The sequence below is a fragment of the Molothrus aeneus genome, chromosome 2 (genome assembly GCF_037042795.1).
Source record: "Molothrus aeneus isolate 106 chromosome 2, BPBGC_Maene_1.0, whole genome shotgun sequence".
Classification (NCBI taxonomy): Eukaryota; Metazoa; Chordata; class Aves; order Passeriformes; family Icteridae; genus Molothrus; species Molothrus aeneus.
In genome coordinates this window covers 26,054,216-26,075,361 of record NC_089647.1, presented here as the reverse complement: position 1 = coordinate 26,075,361, position 21,146 = coordinate 26,054,216, and the positions used below count along the sequence as shown (strand labels likewise).

Below are 21,146 nucleotides of genomic sequence, written 5' to 3'. Positions count from 1 at the left end.
CTGTCTTTCTTTCCCTTTTCTTGGAACTACTTGAGCCTGCTCCAGATTGGGACCTGAGAAACATTGAGATTTTTCACTTTGTGGCCTGCAGCAGCCATTCCCAGCACTGGAGGGACTGATAACAGGAGAGACTTTCTGAATTTGTCATCTTTTTCAGAGTGGTGAAAGAGTGGTGTCATCTGGTATGGTTCATTTTGTGTGCTGGGGGGTGTTTTGCCTGTTAAATAAACAGGTTCTTTCCACTTCTCTCTGAGGAATCCTTCCCAAACCAGTTAGGGGGAGGGGCTGTGTGGGTTTGCTTTCTGGAGGGCCCCCCTTTTGGAGGTTTTCTCCCAAATTTGCCCTAAACCAGGACGGTTGGATAACAGCAACTTCTGGAATACAACTTGCCTGGTCCTTTCTTTGTGAAATGGCAGAAAACTTAACTGATTTGCAGCTCCAGGATTTTCAAGTTTTTCCTAAAGCTGCCAGAGTATTTCAGAGCAATTTTCGTCAGCTTAATATTGAAATAAATGAGTGAATAGAGGCAGTATAACAATAAAAATAAAAATGAAAGGAGCATGTGTTGTGAACACTTCTGCTTGGATTTTTTATTTCTTACTTAGGTAGGTAATAGAGCATGTCACCTGTTGATTCACTGAGAGAAAAGACTGACTGGGAGAGAAAACAGTAGCTATGGCATTGATTATGTAGGAGGAATAACTCCAAATGCTTACAGAATCTGTATTTCTTATAAAATTGGCCTGAAGCCTGAAGGTAATGTAGAAAGATACATACTAGATGTGTAATGGAAATAATGAAGATGGAATCCAGGGTCAGGATGGCAGATAAGTAAATCCTATTTCCCTGTTTTCTCATTTTTTTATTTTATTTCTTTATATATTTACTTGCAGTGCTTGTAAATATAATAAGTAGTAAGTAAGTACTACTAAGGAGTAAGTAGTTCATCTTGTCATATTAGAAAAGCTAATATATCACTTTCAGTTGAATAATAAAAACTTAATGGTGAAATTTCTCTTCACTTACCGGTCAGAAGTTAACTAAAGTAGTGCTGCAAGTCTGGTTCCTAACGCTGCCTGGTGAATGTTCATTAAGTCTGCTCTTCCCTTGCTGGACAGCAGTATTTTCAGCTCTAACATTCAGTCTCACCATCACACGGGTCACTAAAAGCCACGTCTCCCCAGGCCTGACATTTGACGAGCGGGACATCATTGAGGGAGCCTTCCGGCAGGGCCTGATCCGCGTGCTGGCCGCCACCTCCACGCTGTCGTCGGGAGTGAACCTGCCCGCGCGCCGCGTCATCATCCGCACGCCTACCTTCGGGGGCAGGCTGCTGGACATCCTCACCTACAAGCAGATGGCTGGAAGGGCTGGCAGGAAAGGGGTGGACACAGAGGGTGAGCAGAGCCTTTATTGGCATTCTGTCGGAGCAGTGTTAACCTGATTAAATCCAGGGCGGTGCTTCGCAATTAGCAACTAATCATGATGGATTCCTTCGGTGTGCTGTATGATTAGGTTAATCAAGATGAGTTTGTTTGGTATTAATTTGTTTGGTATTAATGGAGTAAAAGTTGTAATTCCCAGGGGATTGTTTTCACTGCCTGAGATTGACTTTGGTATTTATATGTCAGTTACTTCAGGAACAGGCTATTTTTGCCTTTGAATTCTTGTTAGCTTCTAAGGCTGTGTTGTTCATTTGCCTTAATTCTGTGATCCATGGTCAGTTGACTAAAGCGTTTAGAGTTTTAGTGAGAAAATTTGCAGTAAGCTCTCATTGGATGGGCCTAAAATGTAAGAAATGCATGTCTACAAAGTCAAGTCTACAACCCTAATTTGACAAACTTCTGTTGTCTGAAATTATGATTTAGATTTATTAAACTTAACCATCAATTTTATGGATCTTGAAAGTAGTAATGAGACAGACAAGGAAATATGATCAGTAGTTCACAGGTAATATGGCACCTTCTTGCATACAGTGGCACTGACTGATGTTCAACAAAAAAATCCTGCCTATTATTTTAATTTGCAATGAAAATTTATCTTTGTGGATGATTGCAAAAAGCCACATTATGCAGGTATAAACACAGTAGAAAAGAAGAAGTTCAACAGATGCGGGAAGTGGGATTTGCCCTCCTGATTGTTTGATTGGTGGTTGCTGGAGCCCTATGTAAGCAGACTGTTCTTACATTTAGCTTTCTATTTTTGCCTGAGTAGCATAGCAACAGAGCATTTTGCGACCTATATCTCTGTGAGCTCTCCCTGTGCGTTCAAGGAAAGGGCAGCTGCAGGCTGGATTTTGAAATTTTCCAGACTTTCTCATTTGACTGTAGCAGGCAGGTGTAAAATTACATTATTCCTTGAAGTTTCTTCTTTTTCTCCTTCAAGTTACAATAATTAGTACCCTTTTTGACAGTTCTGATGTGACAGTTCTGATGTGTAAGCAGTTGATTTTATGCTGATGAGCTTCATGAATGTACCATTTTTTTCCACTCCACAGAGTCTTTTGGATGAGAACATAAAGCTATGTTGCCAGCTGCTACTCTGTCACGGAGTAGGGAGACTGGAGGACATCAACTTCAGCTGGATAAAGTTCCTTATGTGGATATGAAATTTAGCTGACAGACAAAAGATAAATGCTGTTGGTTTGAATTCCTCCTCCTCTCCCAACATTATAGTTTTGGATTGTCTTCCATTTTGTTTTTTTAATTTATTTTTCTTGATTTGATAGAAACTTAAAAATATAATTTTGGAGAGTGAAATGTGTTTCTTTTAGTATTCATCAAAACTACGGTTTTCCCAAGAGAAATAGGTGAAGCTGAACAAAATCTAGAATTTAGTAGGGCCTTTGTAGGTTTTAATGGAGTTTTATGCCTAGATATCCAGAGTTTGTCTAGTCTGATGCTAACCTGGACTTCCCCTAGTACCTGAAATGTTCAATAATGGATATTGGAACAGCTCAGTTCCTTTTTTAAAAATTTATTGTTTACTAGATTGCAATTATTAGCTTTGAATTATCAGTGGCATCTTGGGAAAGAATATCCCCCAAGTCTTGTAAAACTGTCAGATAATGTAGAGCTAAGTGGATACCCATCTTCTGTTAGATTTTCTTTTAGGTACATCACTCTGAAAGAGTCAAAGGGAAGTTTTCAGAGTAAATTTCAGGTCACATCAGAACCCAAATACAAAATGAATAGATGTTCTTTATGGCTAAAATAAAAATAAGCTTTTCTTTCACCAACCTGCTTTACAGGCAGCTTATCTTACCTACTCTCCAGTTCTGTCAAAAGTACATGATCAACTGATATCAACATTTTCACCTGGCAGGATTAAAAAAATCAAAGACACATCCTCTGAACATCATTTCATTCTGTAGTTAATTTATGTAATTATGTTTAAGCTGTATTTTGTTACTTGCCTACACTGCATTTATTTATTCTGTTCATTAAATTTAAGTGCAGCTGTGTTTTCATTACCTCTGGATTTGCAAATTACTGTAGCATTTCCACAGCTACAGTTTTATCCTAAGTTAACATTCCTAGGATCATACTCAGATACCCACTACCAAAATTACCTTGTGTCCAGATGACATCCATTTAAATCTTAACAAGTTATCATAAATCTGTCATGATATTTAATGTACAGCTAATCCAAAACTAGTACTCTTCTCTTAGTCAAAGGCAAACATGTCCTACCCATAATTCATTTGTCCTGTACCAGTTGACAAAGCTTGCAACTAGCCAAGGTCTTCAGTGATCCAGTTTCTCCCTAATAGCTTTGTGGAAAAAATATCCTTTATGTGACCACTGTGTTTTCCATGGTTAAGCTGATACATGGAAAAACTCCACAAGATGCACGTGCTTTCTGAAGAACTTCACCCTCTCTTTATTGCCTGAGAGGTTACATGTGCATCAGGTTTTGCAGTTCACCATGCATATTCATTTCCTAGCGCTGCCCAGCCCTGCTTGGCATTATGATTAATAATAAGTGCAGTGCTCTGGTGGTCATCTGGTGGTTGCGTGGGAGGAAGCAGACAAGCTTTCCAATGTCTTCCTCAGGGTGGACCTCTCTCCTTGTCTCCTTGTGCGTGCTCCCTGCTCTCTTGGTGGCAGTTCAAACCACAAGGCTGGTCTAGGCTTTTCTGGGGGTCTGAGGAGCCTTGCTTATCTCAACAGCCTTGCAAGTCTGGTACTCTTTCCCTCCTGCTTTGGGACGCAGTTCCTTATCAAAATATCCTTGCATTTTCTCATTTTGTCTTCGCAAGCACAGCAAAAGTTAAACAATACACATGATTAAACAGCTGTCCTTAATCAATCACCTTTTAGTTTCTAACCCCCTTGCCTCAGTATTTTGATCTCATTAAAGGAATTTACCCATTATTTTCATTTTTCTTTTGTGGCTCTGGGATGGTTTTTGTCTCTCACAGAGTTTCAGTAGTTGGAGATTAACTGAACAATGTCTGATAGAGAATTTTAAGGTAGGATATATTGAGACGTACTTTCAGTGGAAACCATGTAGGATACTTATGTGTATGTGTATATAAATGCATATATGAAAGTTTAGAGGATGCATAGTTACTTAGATTGGTAATTTTGGATTTCTGAATTAGTTATTTCTGGAAATGAAAGCTGGTTGACTTAGTACAAACTGTCAAAATACTGTGCAGCTTTTATGTTTTCTTATTACTTCTGAAAATTTTTTCAGTTTATTAATGTAATGAAAAAGTCAAATTAATGCCACTGTATATTATAGTTCCAGTCAACTCCAGAACAAGAAGCAAGAGTGATTCAGCAGCAAAGCAGATGAACAGAGAGGCTGTGGATAACTTGGCAAGACCTAGACTAGCCTAATGTAACTTTGAAGGTGGCTCTGCCTTAGTTCTGATGTACTAGCAGTTCTTACATAGCAATTCATATGCACTGTTTAAGGTTGCACATTTTTTCTCTTCTTTTGTTACTGAACTTTTTTGAAAATACTTACAGTTTTCCATTCCAATAATATGTCCTTGGTGAGCTGTGTGCAGCTGTTTTAGTGCTAAGATGCAGTACTAAAGTAATTGGTTTTGTATTTGTTTTGTTTTTCTTCTCCAATAGGTGAGAGCATTTTAGTCTGCAAGCCCTCAGAGAGATCAAAAGGTACTGCTCTACTTCAGGGATCTCTCAAACCTGTTTGCAGCTGTTTGCTTAGAAGAGAAGGGGAAGGTGTTGCTTCTAGCATGAAAAGAGCAATACTTGAGGTATGGGACACTCAGGGATTAGAATTGTGCTTGGACCCTTGCAGGGTGGTTTCTTCTGTGACACCACCAAATGTTTTCTGTGCACTTCTTTTTCATGTGTTTCCTCCTTTGTCAAGCCAGACATTTATTTGGCTCTGCCAGCTTGCTTCAGTATTCAGCATTTTGTCTAGGATGTTTCTCTGCTTGCTGCAGAGTGGGACCCGCAAAGAAGCTTTGCTATTGTGTCTAGATGTACTCGAGCAGCAGGCAGAACGAAGTGTGATTCTTAAACTTCAGGTGTGACCCGACACTGTTAACTGGAGGATGTTTGTAAATTACTGATCCTAGAGGCTTTGTAGACTGAATTGGGCCATAATGACATTTGTGGAACCTTATAGGGTCTCTTATTTACCCCCTCAACTTACCTACCTCTTCTGCACAGGAATGATTGAAATTTTGGGAATACATTTTGGATGAGCAAACAGGGGTGGCATCCAATTTGCTCCCTCCTCTGTAGGGTTCCTATAGGACTAAAAGGATTTCATTTCACGTCGGTGAGCTTACGTCCTTTTCCAAAGCTGCTTTTGGGCTTGAACTTGGATTAGATACAAGATTCTTTAAATAGAATCTGTTTGCTGTACTTTTACTGTCTTTTGAAAGCTTTTGTGATGCTTAGAACCGAGTTGTACTTCCATAGATTTTGAATTTTAGCAGACCAATGGAATTTCTAAATGTTTTTTTCTGCGTAAGAGCTATCTAAAAGAAGGGGCTTCCTTTAAGGCAAAACCAAAATCCAAGGTGAACAAAATCGCTCTCAATCAGGAAAACAATGGTGGGGTATAGCATTCATATTTATTAAGACAAATCTTCAGATGCTGAATAGCCTTACAAGAACTTCACTTTCATGGTTGGCTTTTTGTATTCACAAAATTGCAGTTTGTGTTCTAACATACTTTAATATTTCACAGTGTTGGCTAAGAAAAATGCCTCAGGCTAGTCTCAAATCTAACTTGCTGCTATGTGTATGTTCACTTTCAAAATAAGATTTTGTTAATCATTCTTTTCCATAGCTTAGTCCTCTTACTTCTGCCCAAGATGACTGACTTCTTGCCAAAAACATCTTTAAAAGTTACCTGTTGCTTTGCCTCATATTCCCCTCTCTGGGAAAATGGTTCTTTAAAACTGAGATGATGGATCACTCTCTTTGATTTTCTGATCTGGTGTTCTGTCCTGCTGCATCTCTGGCAATATGAGCAGGTATTTTTCTTCAACAGATCATAGTGGGGGGAGTAGCCAACACTCCAGAGGATGTGCAGACCTATGCCTCTTGCACTCTGCTTGCATCCAGCTTGAAGGAAAGAGAGTGGGAAAATGGGAAAGAACAAGACAAAGCACAGGCTGGACCTATCGAGGCTTGTGTGGCATGGCTGCTGGAAAATGAATTCATTCAGGTTGTGGACTCTGGCAATGATGTGAAAGGTAAAGCTGGTGTTCCTCCCAGTGATTGCAGTTTTGATTTGCTAACTGAGTAGATGTTCAATGTAAATTAACAGTAAGGACTTCTCTGCATTTTTATTGTATTTTAAAGAATTGTGTTTCAAGAATTTTCTATCTTTCTGGAAGGTATCTTTACACCTCTTTTATCATATTTTGCATGCACATGTTCTTGGAAGGCACATCACATCACCTGCATATCACTTGCACATCACCTCTAAGACTGATGCATCTTAGTCTAAAAATTCCCAAAATATTTAAACAAAGCAAACTTTTACCACAGGATTGGTGCATATTAACTGCAGACTGTGATTTTTGTCTTTCTAAAGAGAAAAAGGCTAGTTTAGACATAGGCAAGGCTAAACCTGTTATTGTTTCCATTTTTCTGTCTTTAGAATGGAGACATACACTATTTCTTATTGAAAAAGCAGCTGTGAAAAGTTAGAAATCTCTCAAATGCAGCACAACCTGAAAATTATTATAAACTTGCACCTAAATGTTTCTCTATGTAATATATATATTTTTTTAACAGCAAAGGTTTATCACCCAACACATCTTGGCTCAGCTACTCTTTCCTCTTCTCTTTCACCAATTGAAGCCATGGAAATCTTTGCTGACCTGCAGCGAGCTATGAAAAGCTTTGTTCTGGAGAATGATCTGCATATTGTCTATTTGGTAGGTTCCTATTCTGTGTCTTGTATTTTCCACTACCAAAACTAAGGGGAGACAGCACAATGCAAAGTTCTTGGCAGCTCCATGAACACAGGTTTGGGTTTTTCTGTGCTTTGCTTAGCTTATCCTTCATGAAGAAAAGTTTCTGAATGGAAGGTTCTTCAGAATGAGTGTGTTACCATAGTGTCTATTGTGCAGACAGGTGCTGTGTGCCATTTAACCCCTTCTTGTCACCCTTGACTTACTAAGATTTCAGAACTTAATAACTTTTGAGCATAAAATAATTGTAGATTTTCTGAGGCACTTGAAATTGATAAAACAAATTGGTTTTTTTTAATGTATGTTTGGGATCAGCAGGCTTAATATCATATTACTTTTGGAGGCACAGAAAAATGTTCGGCTTTTAGAATCTATTTTGCTTCCAAAAAGCCTCAGAGACCCAGACCACTTCCTTTCTATGGATGAGCCTTTCTTTGATTCAGTTACAGTGAAATTCATCCCTGATTTAATTTACTTGCCTGGTGATGCTGCCAGAGCTAAAGGAAGGAGTGTGATAAATCTTATAAGGGAAAAGTGTCCCCGAGTGTGTCAAGATTTATGAGCACATAGACCTGAAAAGCTAAGCACTGCTATTTAAGACCCTGGGAGAGGAAGCCATGAACTTGTGAAGATTATTGAAGAAACCAGATGGATTTGCAGTGAGCTACTTGGGATTCATGGCTGCCAGAGGCCCGTCATGCAAGCTTCAGCTGAAATCTGTCAGTCAGCTTTAGCCTTCTTTAGGAGTGAGGTGTATTCTCTTTACCTGGATGATATATCAAAGGCAGAGCTTGGTAGTCTTGTCTGATAAGAAAGTTCACTTCAAGAGGAATGTGCTTGCAGTTACAAAGCTTGTTGAGCTGGGAGGCAGGGGCAGGCAGGAATCTGAGCGTACCTGTCTCTGCTTGGTGAATTCAATAACCCACTTATGGGCTAAAACAGCTAGATTTTTTTTGCATCTACTGCTGTCCCATATGTACTCATATCTCTGTTTTAGAGGACCACATTATATTTTGTTCTATTTCTGCCAGATAAAATGAACTCCTTTGTGTTATGCACCGGTGAATTCTTTCCCTGTTTGCATGTCCAAAGCAGAAAAAAAAGGGTGAAATTTGTTCCTGTTCTGGGGTAGAGGCAGCAATGGCATAATGTTTTTATGCTGTACTTTTTAATTGCAGCATCTTGTCTAAGGTTATTTTAAATCATACACTGTTGAACAGAATGTTCTTGAGATTCTCTTCTGTTAAGCTACTCTAAAACACTTTCTTGCAAGTCTGTTCATTTTCAAGGCCAAAGGTTTATTTCATTTTGTTGCTTTTTTAGTTTTTTTAAGTATTGTTCTTTATGTGTTCCTTATGAGCTACAGGGAGTTTATCTGCTAAAAGACTTTTAAATTCTTTTACGCTTGCATCTTTTACATGTACAAATATGAGACTGAATTCAAAGCCCTTGTATTTTAGGAAAGTTGATTAAAACAAATAAGGATTTGCTAGACAGGAAAATAATTTTCTTTAAAGACAAAAAACAAATCACAACAAAAGCCCAATAAACAACAAAAGATAAACCCCCATCTTAGTAACTTGTGTTCTTCTCGGCAGATGAAGAAGCATGGATGATTTACAACCACATAGGCATCTAGTATTCTGTGCCACTTAACATTTGTGCCAAGCAACTCTTAATTCTTTCAAAATAATTAATCTTGCTTTATATCGATAAAGTATGAAGACATTTTGTCTTCTCATAGAGGAACTGACTCTGTGCTGACTAAACATTAACAGAATTGATTTTATGTCTAAAAAACATTAAAAAAAAGTTCTGGAGGGCTTTTTGTTAGTGTTAATAAAAGTGGAGATTTTTTTGTAGTCCAGGTGAATGAAAGCTTCAGCAAGTTCTGGCAAGTTCTGTGTCCTTCCTGCTTTATCAGAGGCTGTGGGAGTGGTTAGTGTGATTACTCGTGGTTTTAAAAAGTTGATAGATGTCTGTAAATTATGTTAAAAAAGAATAAAATGTTGTTTTCTTAAAGGACATTGAAGAGACAGCTTAAAAATAGTTTAGTGGCTTGGATTTAAAGAATAATCTGACAAAGATTTTAAATTGTTTAATCATTGGAGTACCATATGAGTCAGATCTCATCAGTACAAGTATTACAGAAACTGGATTAGAAGAGCTTTTACTTTCTTCATGGTCCACGCCTGTGACTCAGTGCCTTTACGTCGTGCGTAGGATGCTCTAACCACATTCCCTAGGCTGTAGTTTTGTTTATTAAAAACTCTATTTAGTTCTGTTTATTTCTCTAAACCAGTTTTTTGCTTTGTGTTATTTTCTTTAGGTCACCCCAGTGTATGAGGAGTGGACCACCATTGACTGGTACCAGTTCTTCTGCCTATGGGAGAAGCTGCCTGCCTCAATGAAACGTGTGGCTGAGCTGGTGGGGATTGAAGAAGGCTTTCTAGCTCGCTCTGTAAAGGGCAAAATCACTGCTAAAACAGAGAAACAGCACAGACAAATGGCCATCCACAAAAGGTAGCCACAGAATGTGGGTGTGAAAGTGCAGAGATCAGAGGCTGTAACATTTGTAATGCACAGGCTCTGTGTCTGTTTTCAGGAACTTGCTCTTTTTCTGAGTGAGTTGATAGGTCAGAGAACCTGCACCTGGTCTGCTGTGGTCTGAGAACACTGGTGGCACAAGATGTTTGTGCTGATGTTTTTGGAAGCCATCCTCTCTGTTTCTTTTGTGTGCTATAGTGTAGAACTGTTCTGTCCTATGTATCACAGCACATTTTGGCATGTACAGTAATGTGCCCCAGATGACAATTTTATTTCTTCTTGTACTTTGTCAACAGGTTTTTCACCAGCCTTGCCCTTCTGGATTTAATCAGCGAGGTTCCTTTACAAGATATGACCAAGAAATATGGCTGTAGTCGTGGCCAGCTTCAGTCATTACAGCAATCTGCTGCCACTTATGCAGGCAAGTTGTCTGAGCAAAATACCCCAGGAGTCTTAGGCTAGTCTGGTTTTTTATTTGGTTTATTTTTTTGTCCTTCCAGATTTGGGGCAAAGATAGCCACAGTGTGGTACTGACAGCAAACAGCCTTGTGTAACCACTTATGGATTTATAGCTTAACCTGTGTTTGCCCCTGCTGTGGAACCACAGAGTGTGCAGTGGGAAGGGGGCCAGCTGAGGGGAATCAAGCAGTGTGCAGCATGCTGAGCTCTGTGGAAATCAGCTGTGTGCTGTGCAGGAATGTAGCTGGTTCAATACTAAGTATGGAATTAATGCAAGTCCCTTCTAAAGCTTTGCCCTATGAAGAAAGAATACCTTTCAGCATTGAGTAAAGTTTGGAGCCTCTAAGATGGGACACGGTTTTCTTCTGAATCCAAAATTAATTGGCCAGGAGTTATAAGGTTACAGTTGTCAGAACAGAGTGAGTGGCTTCTGGGTCATTCATCAGCAGCTCACAGGAGGTCAAGCAGCTGCTACCTTTAACTTCCCTAAGAAGGCTGTGTGGGAGTAGAAGTAACAGCCCACCAGTGACCAAGATATTTTTTTTCTGTTGCCTAAATCCTTCATTACTCCATAAGTGGGTTTTCAGTTTTTAAGACAGTTTTAGCTCGACTTGCGAAACCCTCTGTGTGGGCTGCAGCATGAGTCAAAGCCCCAAAATGAAAAGGTCACGCCAACTGATGCAGAGAAGTTTAATTTAATTCTGGTAGTATAAATAACTTTTTTAAAAAAACTTTTTAGTATAAATAACTTTGTAGCAGTTTCATAATTCTGTATTTCCAGTGTTAATAGTTTTCACAGGAGTAATCTGGGAAGTAAAATGAGCTAGTGATATGACATAGAGTTAAGAGATATGATAAAAGTTGTATTCTATAATCACTGTAAAATTAGTGAGGAATGCCATGTCTTTCAGTGGTTTTCATTGTCTGTAGATGCAATCTGTGAATAAGAAACTGTCTTTTCTGTGCTCTTTTCCTTCTCCCATGCACTGGGGACTGCAGTTGTAACCTGTCTCATAGGATTTGCTACCTCCTATAATGCTCTCAGAATTGAAATCCTGCAGGCCAAGGTCTACTTTTATGGATGTCAGTGCTGAGTTTCGTCAAAGATCTATGGCTTCCCTTAATGACTCTCATCGCTACTTTTTCCTTTGCCTTTTTTTTCCCTGTATGATTCTTTCATAGGACTCCTGTTTCAGGACATGCATGTGCTTCAAATATTAGCATCTTTGAAAAAAAAACAGTGTCATTCAGAATTTCTGCCTCACTGATTAACTACTTAATTGCAGATTGAGTTCTGCAAGACTAGCTCCTACTCATAGTTGTGATAAACACGAGTTAGTTTTTGTAAGTAATGGAAGGTGAGAAATGTAAAGTGAGTGCTGAATCAGATTGGGAGGTGGAGTGTGAATCCAGCTTAGTAGAACTGGAGCTGGAGTTCAGACATTAATGTAACTTTTGTGTTCCAGGAATGATAACAGTTTTCTGTAATCGACTGGGCTGGCACAACATGGAGATGTTGCTGTCTCAGTTCCAGAGCAGGCTCACTTTTGGGGTGCAGAGGGAGCTGTGTGACCTGGTGCGGGTGTCTCTGCTCAATGCCCAGCGTGCCAGGACACTTTACAGCGCTGGCTTTGTCACCGTGGCTGACCTCGCTAAAGCCAGTCCTGATGAGGTGGCAGCTGCTCTGAAGAGCTCAGTACCATTTAAAAGGTGAGAAATCACTAAGTCTGAAGTCAAGTAAAGGACTTTGTAAGGTGAAGGGTTACAAGATGAAACCTGCAATAAAATGTGGCAACCCTTTGGAACTTTGTGTCAAATATTAAGTTAGAAATAACTTGTAGATGTCTCCGACTAATCAGAGTCATTCCATGATTTTTCTGAAATTAATAGAAGAACCTTGTATTTACAGAATAAGTTTTTGACACTGAAATTTTCTACTTATTCTTCTTTTCAATGCACTGTTTAGTCCTGGGTAAATTGTCAGTGCTTTCCGGGGAGTTTTTGCTGCCTCTAAAAGGCAGCTTCACCATATGTTCAACGATTTTTTACTGATTATCTTTTGGGATTCTCTTGTGATTTATATGTTAGTGCAGTAACAAGTTTCCTTGATCAAGTACTTGTTGGACTGTGGCATGATACTTGTCTGGTTCATGCTTTTGAAGTTTTCTTAATTTGGAAAACAGTACATAGAGGGTGATTCATTGAGACCTGCCCTGGCAGGGAATTGGGACTTGTCTGGGGTATGTTAGAACACAGAAATCTGGAAATGCTTTTGGGGTACGCAGCCAGCAATATCTTTCATCAACATCTATTCATATTTAGAAATAGTTATTTCCAATTAAGTTATTTCCCATCAAGTGCATTATATTTTAGGTAGAGTGCTTCTGTAAAGGAAGCTGTGAAGAGAGTTGACATGGGAGCAGAAGAGAAGAGTTCCAGCTCCTTGTGTTTGTTGCATGCTGCATGGATGTTTACATGTGCCTGTTACCTTCCCCACAGTGTTCGTAGGGCTGTGGATGAGGATGAAGAGGCAGCAGAGGAGCGCCGGGCCGTGCGCAGCATCTGGATGGCTGGAATGAAGGGCTTCACTGAAAGAGAAGCAGCCTCTGTCATTGTGGAGGAAGCCAGGAGACTTCTGCAGCAGGATTTGGCACTGCTGGGGGTGCAATGGAACCCAGAGTCTTTTCTCGAGACTGATACATCCTCTGTGATCAGCAGTGAGTCAGAACTGGAAGACAGACTGCATAGATCAGATGGAGAGGAGTCTGCTGAGTCTTCAAGGGTGTTAAACAAAAAAGGCTGCAGAGTTCAACACTGTAATGGCCTTGGCTCTCAGACTGGAAACTTATCAAATATTAAAAAGGGATGTAAAAGGCGACTGAGCAGTAGCACAGAAAGCTCTGTATTTGAGAGTGAAGTCCTGGGCAGGAAACAGGCTCGAGCAGGGGAAGGCAAGGGTGATCTTGTGTACAGTGCTAGAAAACGGCCAAATGTGTGCAGAGGAAATGAAAACATAGAAGATATTTCTCTGGTCAAAACCAAGATGAATTCCAGAACAGCAGTCCCAGAGCACCTTACTGAACACAGAAAAACACCAACATTGAGACCAGATTCTTCAGCTTCTAGATTGATTAAAAGCACAGATACACATTTAAATTGGACTAGGAACAAAAATACCTCTTCAAAACTGCAGAGGTCACTTCTTGAAGATTCAAATAAGCTTAGCATAGATATACAAAAGCTGCCTGTTTCCCACACCACCATCTCTACAGATAATTCTGTTTCAAACCAAAATAATAAGGAATTTATGGAAACAGATTCTGTAACTCATAAAGTCTCAAGTTCTGTACAGATGGGGAGCATTAAGATTGGGAAGAAAGATAGAATGGAAGGATTATTTACAGAGCCTAGCACCACTAATGAAGGTATGCCTAAGGGGAGAGCAGGTTTTCAGGCACCTGTTATGCTGAAGGGTACTCCACACACCAGTGTGGAGACACACAGTATTGTAGGAAGTAGAGGGATACCTGGTAGTGCTAGGACACAAAGAACTGACAAAACTGATGTTAAGCAGAATAAAAGGAATAAAACTCAAACAGATGTGAGCTGTGCTGAGGCAAGGATTGATAAGAATTTTTGTCCTGGTGAAGAGAAAACCTGCAATATTCAGATTCAGAATGCTGGCAAAAATGGGAATGAAAAGCCCAATGGAATATTGTTGCAAGCTGGAACCATGCAGAATGGCAACAGTCATCCTAAAGATTTTCTGAAAGGGTCTTTGGTAAAATCCAGAGGTGTTTGCAATGCAGATGGTGTTCAGAATGATCCATCCTCTCATCTGTTTTCTGACTCTAGAGACTTTGAAGACAGCATCCAGTTGGATACTCAAACTGAGATGATAATAAAACAGGAGGGAGCAGCTGGAATCACAGGACAGCAGGGGATACAAGGTTCAGAGCTGGCAGCAATACCACAGCAGGAAATACCAGAAAAACGAAGCAGTTTATGGACTGAGAATGATACTGATAAAAGGCTGGCTGCAACAGTTAGGAAACTGAGCTTCCCAAGTCTTATCACAACAAATGACATTACAAAAAACACAACTCAGCACTGTAGTAATAAAGTTTTGGAATCTGGAGGCCTTAATTTACACCCTGTAGTGAGGAAAATAGAACCTGCACCTTGCCTTAAAGAGAGCGATTTCTCAATGACTGACTCACAGCTACACAGTTTTCTACAAGATTACCAGACCCAAAATTCAGTGGAAGGGGAGAGTGTATCTAAAGACCTGAATAAAGCAAGCTCTCATTTTGGTAGGGAACACATTGTACAAGTAGAATGCCATCCTGTCCCTGAAACAAGCCTAAATATCAGCGATAACTTGCTGTTTGATGAGAGCTTCAGTAATGTCAGTGACCTTTCAGCTGTTCACATCATGGAAGCTGATGGAAAGGACCCTGTGGCTTTGCTTCCTCCAGATGGTGTTTTGCAGAATCCAGGGCCTGTTGAGAATAAATTTGATGTCGGTGACAATCAGAAAGAACATGAGAATCCTGCACAGTGTAACAATGTGTCTCTAGCTTCCTCAGATGTAATAGCAGAAGTTTTAGACCATGGAAATTCCCCGTCTTTTCTGAAAGACATTCCTTCTACATTTCAAGGTCAGTCAGGATTAAGAAGCTCGGCCATTTGTAACAGTGACCCCAGACCAAAGGATTTAATAGGAGATCAAGGTGAAAAGCTCCAGAGAAGCCACCAAGCTTTTGAGAAGACCCCCCATCCAGTGGTGTCGACTGAATGCTCATTTGAACTAAGCCCAGGGTTGCAGGATGTGTTGGACAAATGGCCTAGCCTCTCAGGCATTGAAACAGCTTCAGCAAGTTCCAGTTTGAAAGGAGAGTTAGTTGTTCCTATTGTTAGTCAAGAGCCAGATCCAGTTTTTGAATCTGACTGTTGTGAGCAAAAGCCTTTACCCACTTGCCAGGATTTAAAAAGCTCTTTCAAGGTTAAAGAAAACAAAATGGAAAACTTGGATCTTCAGGAAACACATGGCATAACACTTCAGCTTGAGGGAAGCAACAGAACATCCTGTCCTGCAGCAGATAGTAATAATGGGTTTATTCCTCCAACACCTCCCAAAGAGCTTTTTCCAAAATGTTCTGTTTCTCTCCCATCTGCAAAAAAGGGACAAGTCACCTGCAAGAAGGAAAGGCGGACAGTTCAGCTACAGCGGGATAGTGAGGGCAATGCAGAGCAGCAGGTAAAAACATTCCAGGACAATCTTGAGTGTCTAGATCCAGCTGAGGCAAATGAGATAAAAGATAATTCCATTGTAGACCAAGGCTTTTCACTGCAGCTATCTCAGGATGTTTTTCCATTTGTTCCCTTAAGTGCTGAAAGTTTCACTATTATTGATGTAGCAAGCGACAGAGCACTTTTCCAGACTTTTGTTGCAGAATGGAAGGAGAAAAGCAGATTCTCCATCTCAGTGGCATGTGAAAGAACAAAGTGCCTTTTGTCTCCCAAATCAACGATTGGTGGCAAATTCAAAAAAGGTCAGTTTCCTGTTCCAGTGCATTATTTTGTGAACAGCATGTGGTATCTTCAGCTTAAAGCAGCCTAGAGAAGGAAAGGATAGGCAAAAAAGGAGGAAAATCACTGATATAACAGAATCATGGAGTGTTTGGGGTTGGAAGGGTCCTCTGGAGATTATCCAGTCCAACCCCCCTGCTATAGCTGGGTCACGTAGAGCAGGGTGCACAGGATCACATTCAGGCAGCTTTTGAATAGCCCTAGGGAAGGAGATTCCACAACCTCTGGGCAATCTGCTCCAGTGTTCTCTCACCCTCAAAGTAAATAAGGTTTTCCTCCTGTTCAGATTAAACCACCCATAAAGCATTCCTTCCAAATTTTGGCCTTTTCTAGCAACCTCTTCAAGAGTTGAGATAGAAGTGTGTTCCTTCCTTTCAGTCTAAAAAGCATTTCATATTTGCCTGTCAAAAATCTATTTTGATAGTTAAGAAATATTGCTGTTGTTGTTATGGTGATGTGACAGCAAGAATCTAACTGCTTAATCTTGTCATTTTAAAGGAAGAATATGTTTAAAAAGCAGCAGCAAACTGCAGCATATGAGTACTTCTGTGGGGGGGAAAAAAGAAGCAATATTGAAACAACCCAGAGACTGATCTGAATTTCGCATGTGCTTATATTGAACCAAGTTTACATTTTGAAAATATTTGAAAATATGTAACCTTGGTTCCGAGGCAGTCACAGAAGAATATTCAGATGCTCTCACATACCAACTAGCTGCTAACACTTCATTACTATCACCAGAGGCTTATCAAAGAAATTCTTGACACTAACTCTCCATCCTCTACTCACACGCAGCTCCTTTGCTTTACTAAGACATGATAATATTCAATCTTAGGCTCAACTCTACATATTTGCATTTTCAGGATCCCAAATCTTCTTTATTTATGGATGCTATTTTATAATAGTAACTTCAAATTATTTCATTAGTGAGTTCTCCTCAGCGGACACAAGTTAAAGATGAAGGATTTCCTGTCCAAGGATGCGAAGACATCTTGGTAGTTGGACTGGCAGTGTGTTGGGGTGGAAAAGATGCCTACTATATCTCTTTGCAGCAGGTCCAAGACCAGAGTGGTAAGTGAGCAGACAGGCTCTGCTGGGTTATTTGACACTGCATCTAAAGAAAGTTCCTTCAGCAGATAAGGTTCTTGGAAGTGCTGATTGTCCTGACCCCAGCTCAGTTGTGTGGTGGAGTAATTGAGCAGTGTTAGGTGTTAAACACCGTTGGACAGGTTGCTGTGGATACATCTATAGCACTGTGTAATAAGGGCAGCTAATTGGCTCAGACCCTGGACTGTGAGCATGCATATGGCTAAAACATTTGCTCACTCCCAAGTTCTCTTTGTCTAACTTGCTTTTTCCTTTCAATCTCTTCCTTTTTTTGCTCTCCAGAACACATCTAGCACTCAAATGCTGATCATAGCCCAATCTGTGCTAAGTGACCTTGTGACTAGGGTTTGATTCCTGGCTATCCTTTGTTTTTTAGTACAGACACAGCATATTGCTTTTGGGAGCCTAGTCTGGTTTGATAAAACATGTAATAGTGCTACAGATGTATTGTTTGTTCAGTTCAACTGAAGCTTTTGTGCTTTAGGTGGTTGTATTCAAAATTTTTCTCTTGTTGTTTTTACTATGTAATGGGTTAAAAGATGATTTTTCCTTGTATTTCCTGCCTTAGAAATCAGTCTGAGTTTGGCACCCCCACCTTTGGACCAAAGCCTACCTGTGACAGAGAGACTGAACCATCTGCAGCTGTACCTGCAGAAGAAGACCAAGAAGGAGCGCTCACTTATCATGTATGACTTCATCCAGCACTACAAAACTCTGCTGATGGCTTGTGGCATCTCCTTGGAAGGAAGTTTTGAGGACCCAAAGGTTTGCAGGATTAAGAAATTTCTCTTGGGTGAAGCTACTAGTTTAAACACAAGAGTGGAAAGACAGGAGTGCCTTTTGGTACTTCTGTTATTTCAGTATGAATCTGTCAGGAAGTTTAGTGAAATTTTCTTTCAGTGGGCAATCTAGAAAAGTATTTTGAGGAGACATTTGCTTTGTTCTTGGTGCCTGCAAGAGAAACAAAGAGTTTCAGAGGTTAGCACATTATTATTTCATATCTTACTTGGCAGGGGAAATGAAGATAAATCTTTCCCCAGTCCCAGTGGACATGACTTAACTTTTGTTTTGTTGCAGTAAGAACCCTGGCACTGGAGTGTCACAAGTGCTTCTGGTCAGGTTATTCCTTCTGAGAGCAGAAGACTCTATAAGCAAAAGATTTACCCACTATGCATACAGACCACTTTGCTACCCCTGTTTTTTCAAAACAAAACAAAGTTTACATGGAATTTCAAAAGGTTTGGGTACCAGTTGTAATTCACATGAAACATTGGCTTGAGGTAAAAGCATCTTGTTTGTCATGTTACAAAAAGCTCTGGGTGCACAGAAAATGCTGTTGATTTTTAAAGCTGGCTTTGCATATGGGCTGAACAGCTTCATTGCAATACTCAGCTCTGCAGGAAAGCAGCTAAGGTGTTCAACACGAGGACAAACATAGATTTTTTTATACCAAGACATAGTTTTAGGATGAAATTGAAGAGCAGTAAAAACATCTTTCCCTTCATGGTCCCATGTAATAGTCATACTCATGTTGGTTCATTTTAGTGACACAATGAATATATACATACCTCCCCAACCCCATATCTATACATATGAGTTTTTACTTCTGCTTGCATGGCAGAGGCAATGTAGAAATCTGTGCTTCATCCTGTTTTGACACAAGAAATCGAAATGTACATATAAATTAATTTGCTTTGAAGACAGGGGTTTAAGCTCTATCAGGAGTAAAATATCCCATGCAGAATTCTTGGCATTAGTCCTGTTCTGCAGAAGATAGGAGAGTTCAGCTTGGCTAATATTCTAGATCAATAGCAAGTTCTGATCTCCAGAAAGTAATTTTTCAGATTAAACATGTTTTGATCCTGATTTTCGTATTTATTCCCTTTGAGTCAAATTTTAATAAGTGAAAAGACATTTCAAGATGTGTTTATTTGACAGAGGATAAAGTTTTCAAAAGTACAGAAATAACTTTTCTTTTAGAAAGAAATAACTTTTCATTCTCACTCAAGAATTAAGCTCTTCAGTGACTTAGGCCCTCCTGAAGGATTTTACTGAAATGACCCAACAAATTATTGCAGTTTACCTGCCAAATGAAGAAAAATAATATCCACTATAACCTTGAATTAAGCCCTGGCTAAATATTTGCATTTTATTATGACTAAAAGGTAAAAAAAATTCTCATGGAGGTCTCCCTTTTTAAGGTTGCATGCTGGCTGCTGGATTCTGGCTCCAAGGAACATACCCTTCACAGCATGGTGACCAATTTTCTCCCCAGTGAGCTGCCCCTCCTGGAAGGAGTGGGCACGGGCCAAGGGGTGCAGAGCCTGGGGCTGAGTGCCAGCACTGACCAGTCTGGGCGGTACAGAGCAGCCATAGAGTCTGTGCTTGTCTTCAATGTCATGGATCAGCTCCACAAGGAGCTGCAGAAGGAAGATCTGACAGGTAAAGAGACCTCCTCCACTTGGGGGCAAAGATGGAAGGCAAATGCAGCTGTGCTGCCACAGGCTGAATGATCCGTGCAGAAGAGAGGTGGTTTGGAAGTTCTTACCTAAATGTTTTCTGTCAAAATGTTCATTTTTTAAAAGAAAAGAGGGAAATTCCCTTGGAAGCATATATATTCTGAAAGAAAAATTAAAATATAATTCTTATATCCTCAATCTCCACCAGTTCCAGTGGTTAAGGCTGTAGCAGAGTCTATTCTAAGTCTCTAAATCAAGCAGATTTGTACCTCCCAGGTTTGTGCCTTGGCCATTCTGAGGGACTTGTGGGTCTGTCTATGATTTCTCATGAGCATTTTCAAAAGTTTTTGGGTTTTTTTTGTCAGAAGTAATTCCTAAAATCCTCAAATGTTTTCTGAAGGAGATTTCTTGCTCTTTGGCCTGCCCATATAGCATGATTTGTCATGTATGCATTGTGTCCATGAAACTCTTGTGGTTCCTTAGTGAATGATCCTCTATGTTTGCTGAGTGCTTGTGCTGTTTTAAAACAAGCCATCAAAAAAACCCCAAAAAATATACTATAGGTGGTCATGATAATAGTCTCCCCTAAATTATATCCAGAGCTGAGGATTGTGGTCCAATCCTGCTGAAGCATTTTATTGCAAGTTTACCACATCATTTATGATTGTTACAGTTGAACCTTAGAACATTTTAAAAAGATGTGGGTGGTGGAATTAATGTGGATCAAGTTAGAAAACCTTACATTAAGTAAGGCTTAAATGTCTGCAGTTTATAAAATGTTGATATATGGAGAGATGTATTTTTTAGAAAAAAAAATTGACAGAAGCTGCTTTCTTTAATACCTTTGTGATAGGATATTCTGGAACACTTCACATTATGAAATATTTCTTATTCCAGAAACAAAAGTATTTAAATGAAATCTACAGTAGAAGATTTTAGTGTGTCAGAACATTTCAGTATTTTCAAAACTGAGGATTCTTCTCTTTTATTTTTTAAATGAATGTGTTTATCTGCAGTTGATCTGTTTTATAAAAGATTTTCTTTGGTTTGTACTTACTACAGATGTATTTTCTAAAGTGGAGATGCCCACCCACTATTGCTTGGCTCTGCTGGAGCTGAATGGCATTGGTTTCAGCACAACAGCCTACGAAACCCAGAAACAGGTCATGCAGGCTAAACTGAGCCAGATTGAGACCAAGGCATATCAGCTGGCAGGGCACAGCTTCTCCTTGACCAGCCCTGATGATATTGCAGAGGTACATGAGGGTTGGGGTGGGAGGGGGAGAACTTCCCCAGAAGTTATCATCAAGAGCCTTTGGCTAAAATAAGAAAAAAGAATTCTTCATGGGAAGATGGCGTGAAGAAAATCTAAAATGCACACCCAGCTCTGCTGAGAGTTCATTTATCCTTACACTCATTGTGAGCTTGCTGCCTGCAAAAGGCTGGGTCTCTCCTGCTTGTTACTGATCATTCTGGTTTCTGTCAACTTTAGCAGAGATAAAGAAGGTAGAAGTGGAAATGTGTATTTTGGAAGTAAAAACCAAGTGAAAATAAGGATGTGGTTT

The 21,146-nt window shown here is 39.8% G+C and overlaps 1 protein-coding gene across 1 annotated transcript in view; it reads left to right on the top strand.

Moving 5' to 3' along the window:
* POLQ (DNA polymerase theta) overlaps positions 1 to 21,146 on the top strand; it is a 52,980-nt gene that overhangs the window by 15,916 nt on the left and 15,918 nt on the right. Inside the window, exons 9-20 of the mRNA XM_066569513.1 lie at positions 1,185 to 1,397; positions 5,091 to 5,233; positions 6,487 to 6,691; positions 7,239 to 7,381; positions 9,747 to 9,940; positions 10,261 to 10,385; positions 11,890 to 12,133; positions 12,923 to 15,978; positions 16,943 to 17,086; positions 17,691 to 17,887; positions 19,324 to 19,564; positions 20,644 to 20,837. Coding sequence (XP_066425610.1) covers positions 1,185 to 1,397; positions 5,091 to 5,233; positions 6,487 to 6,691; positions 7,239 to 7,381; positions 9,747 to 9,940; positions 10,261 to 10,385; positions 11,890 to 12,133; positions 12,923 to 15,978; positions 16,943 to 17,086; positions 17,691 to 17,887; positions 19,324 to 19,564; positions 20,644 to 20,837 — 5,099 coding nt within the window. The remainder of the gene's footprint in view (positions 1 to 1,184; positions 1,398 to 5,090; positions 5,234 to 6,486; positions 6,692 to 7,238; positions 7,382 to 9,746; positions 9,941 to 10,260; positions 10,386 to 11,889; positions 12,134 to 12,922; positions 15,979 to 16,942; positions 17,087 to 17,690; positions 17,888 to 19,323; positions 19,565 to 20,643; positions 20,838 to 21,146) is intronic.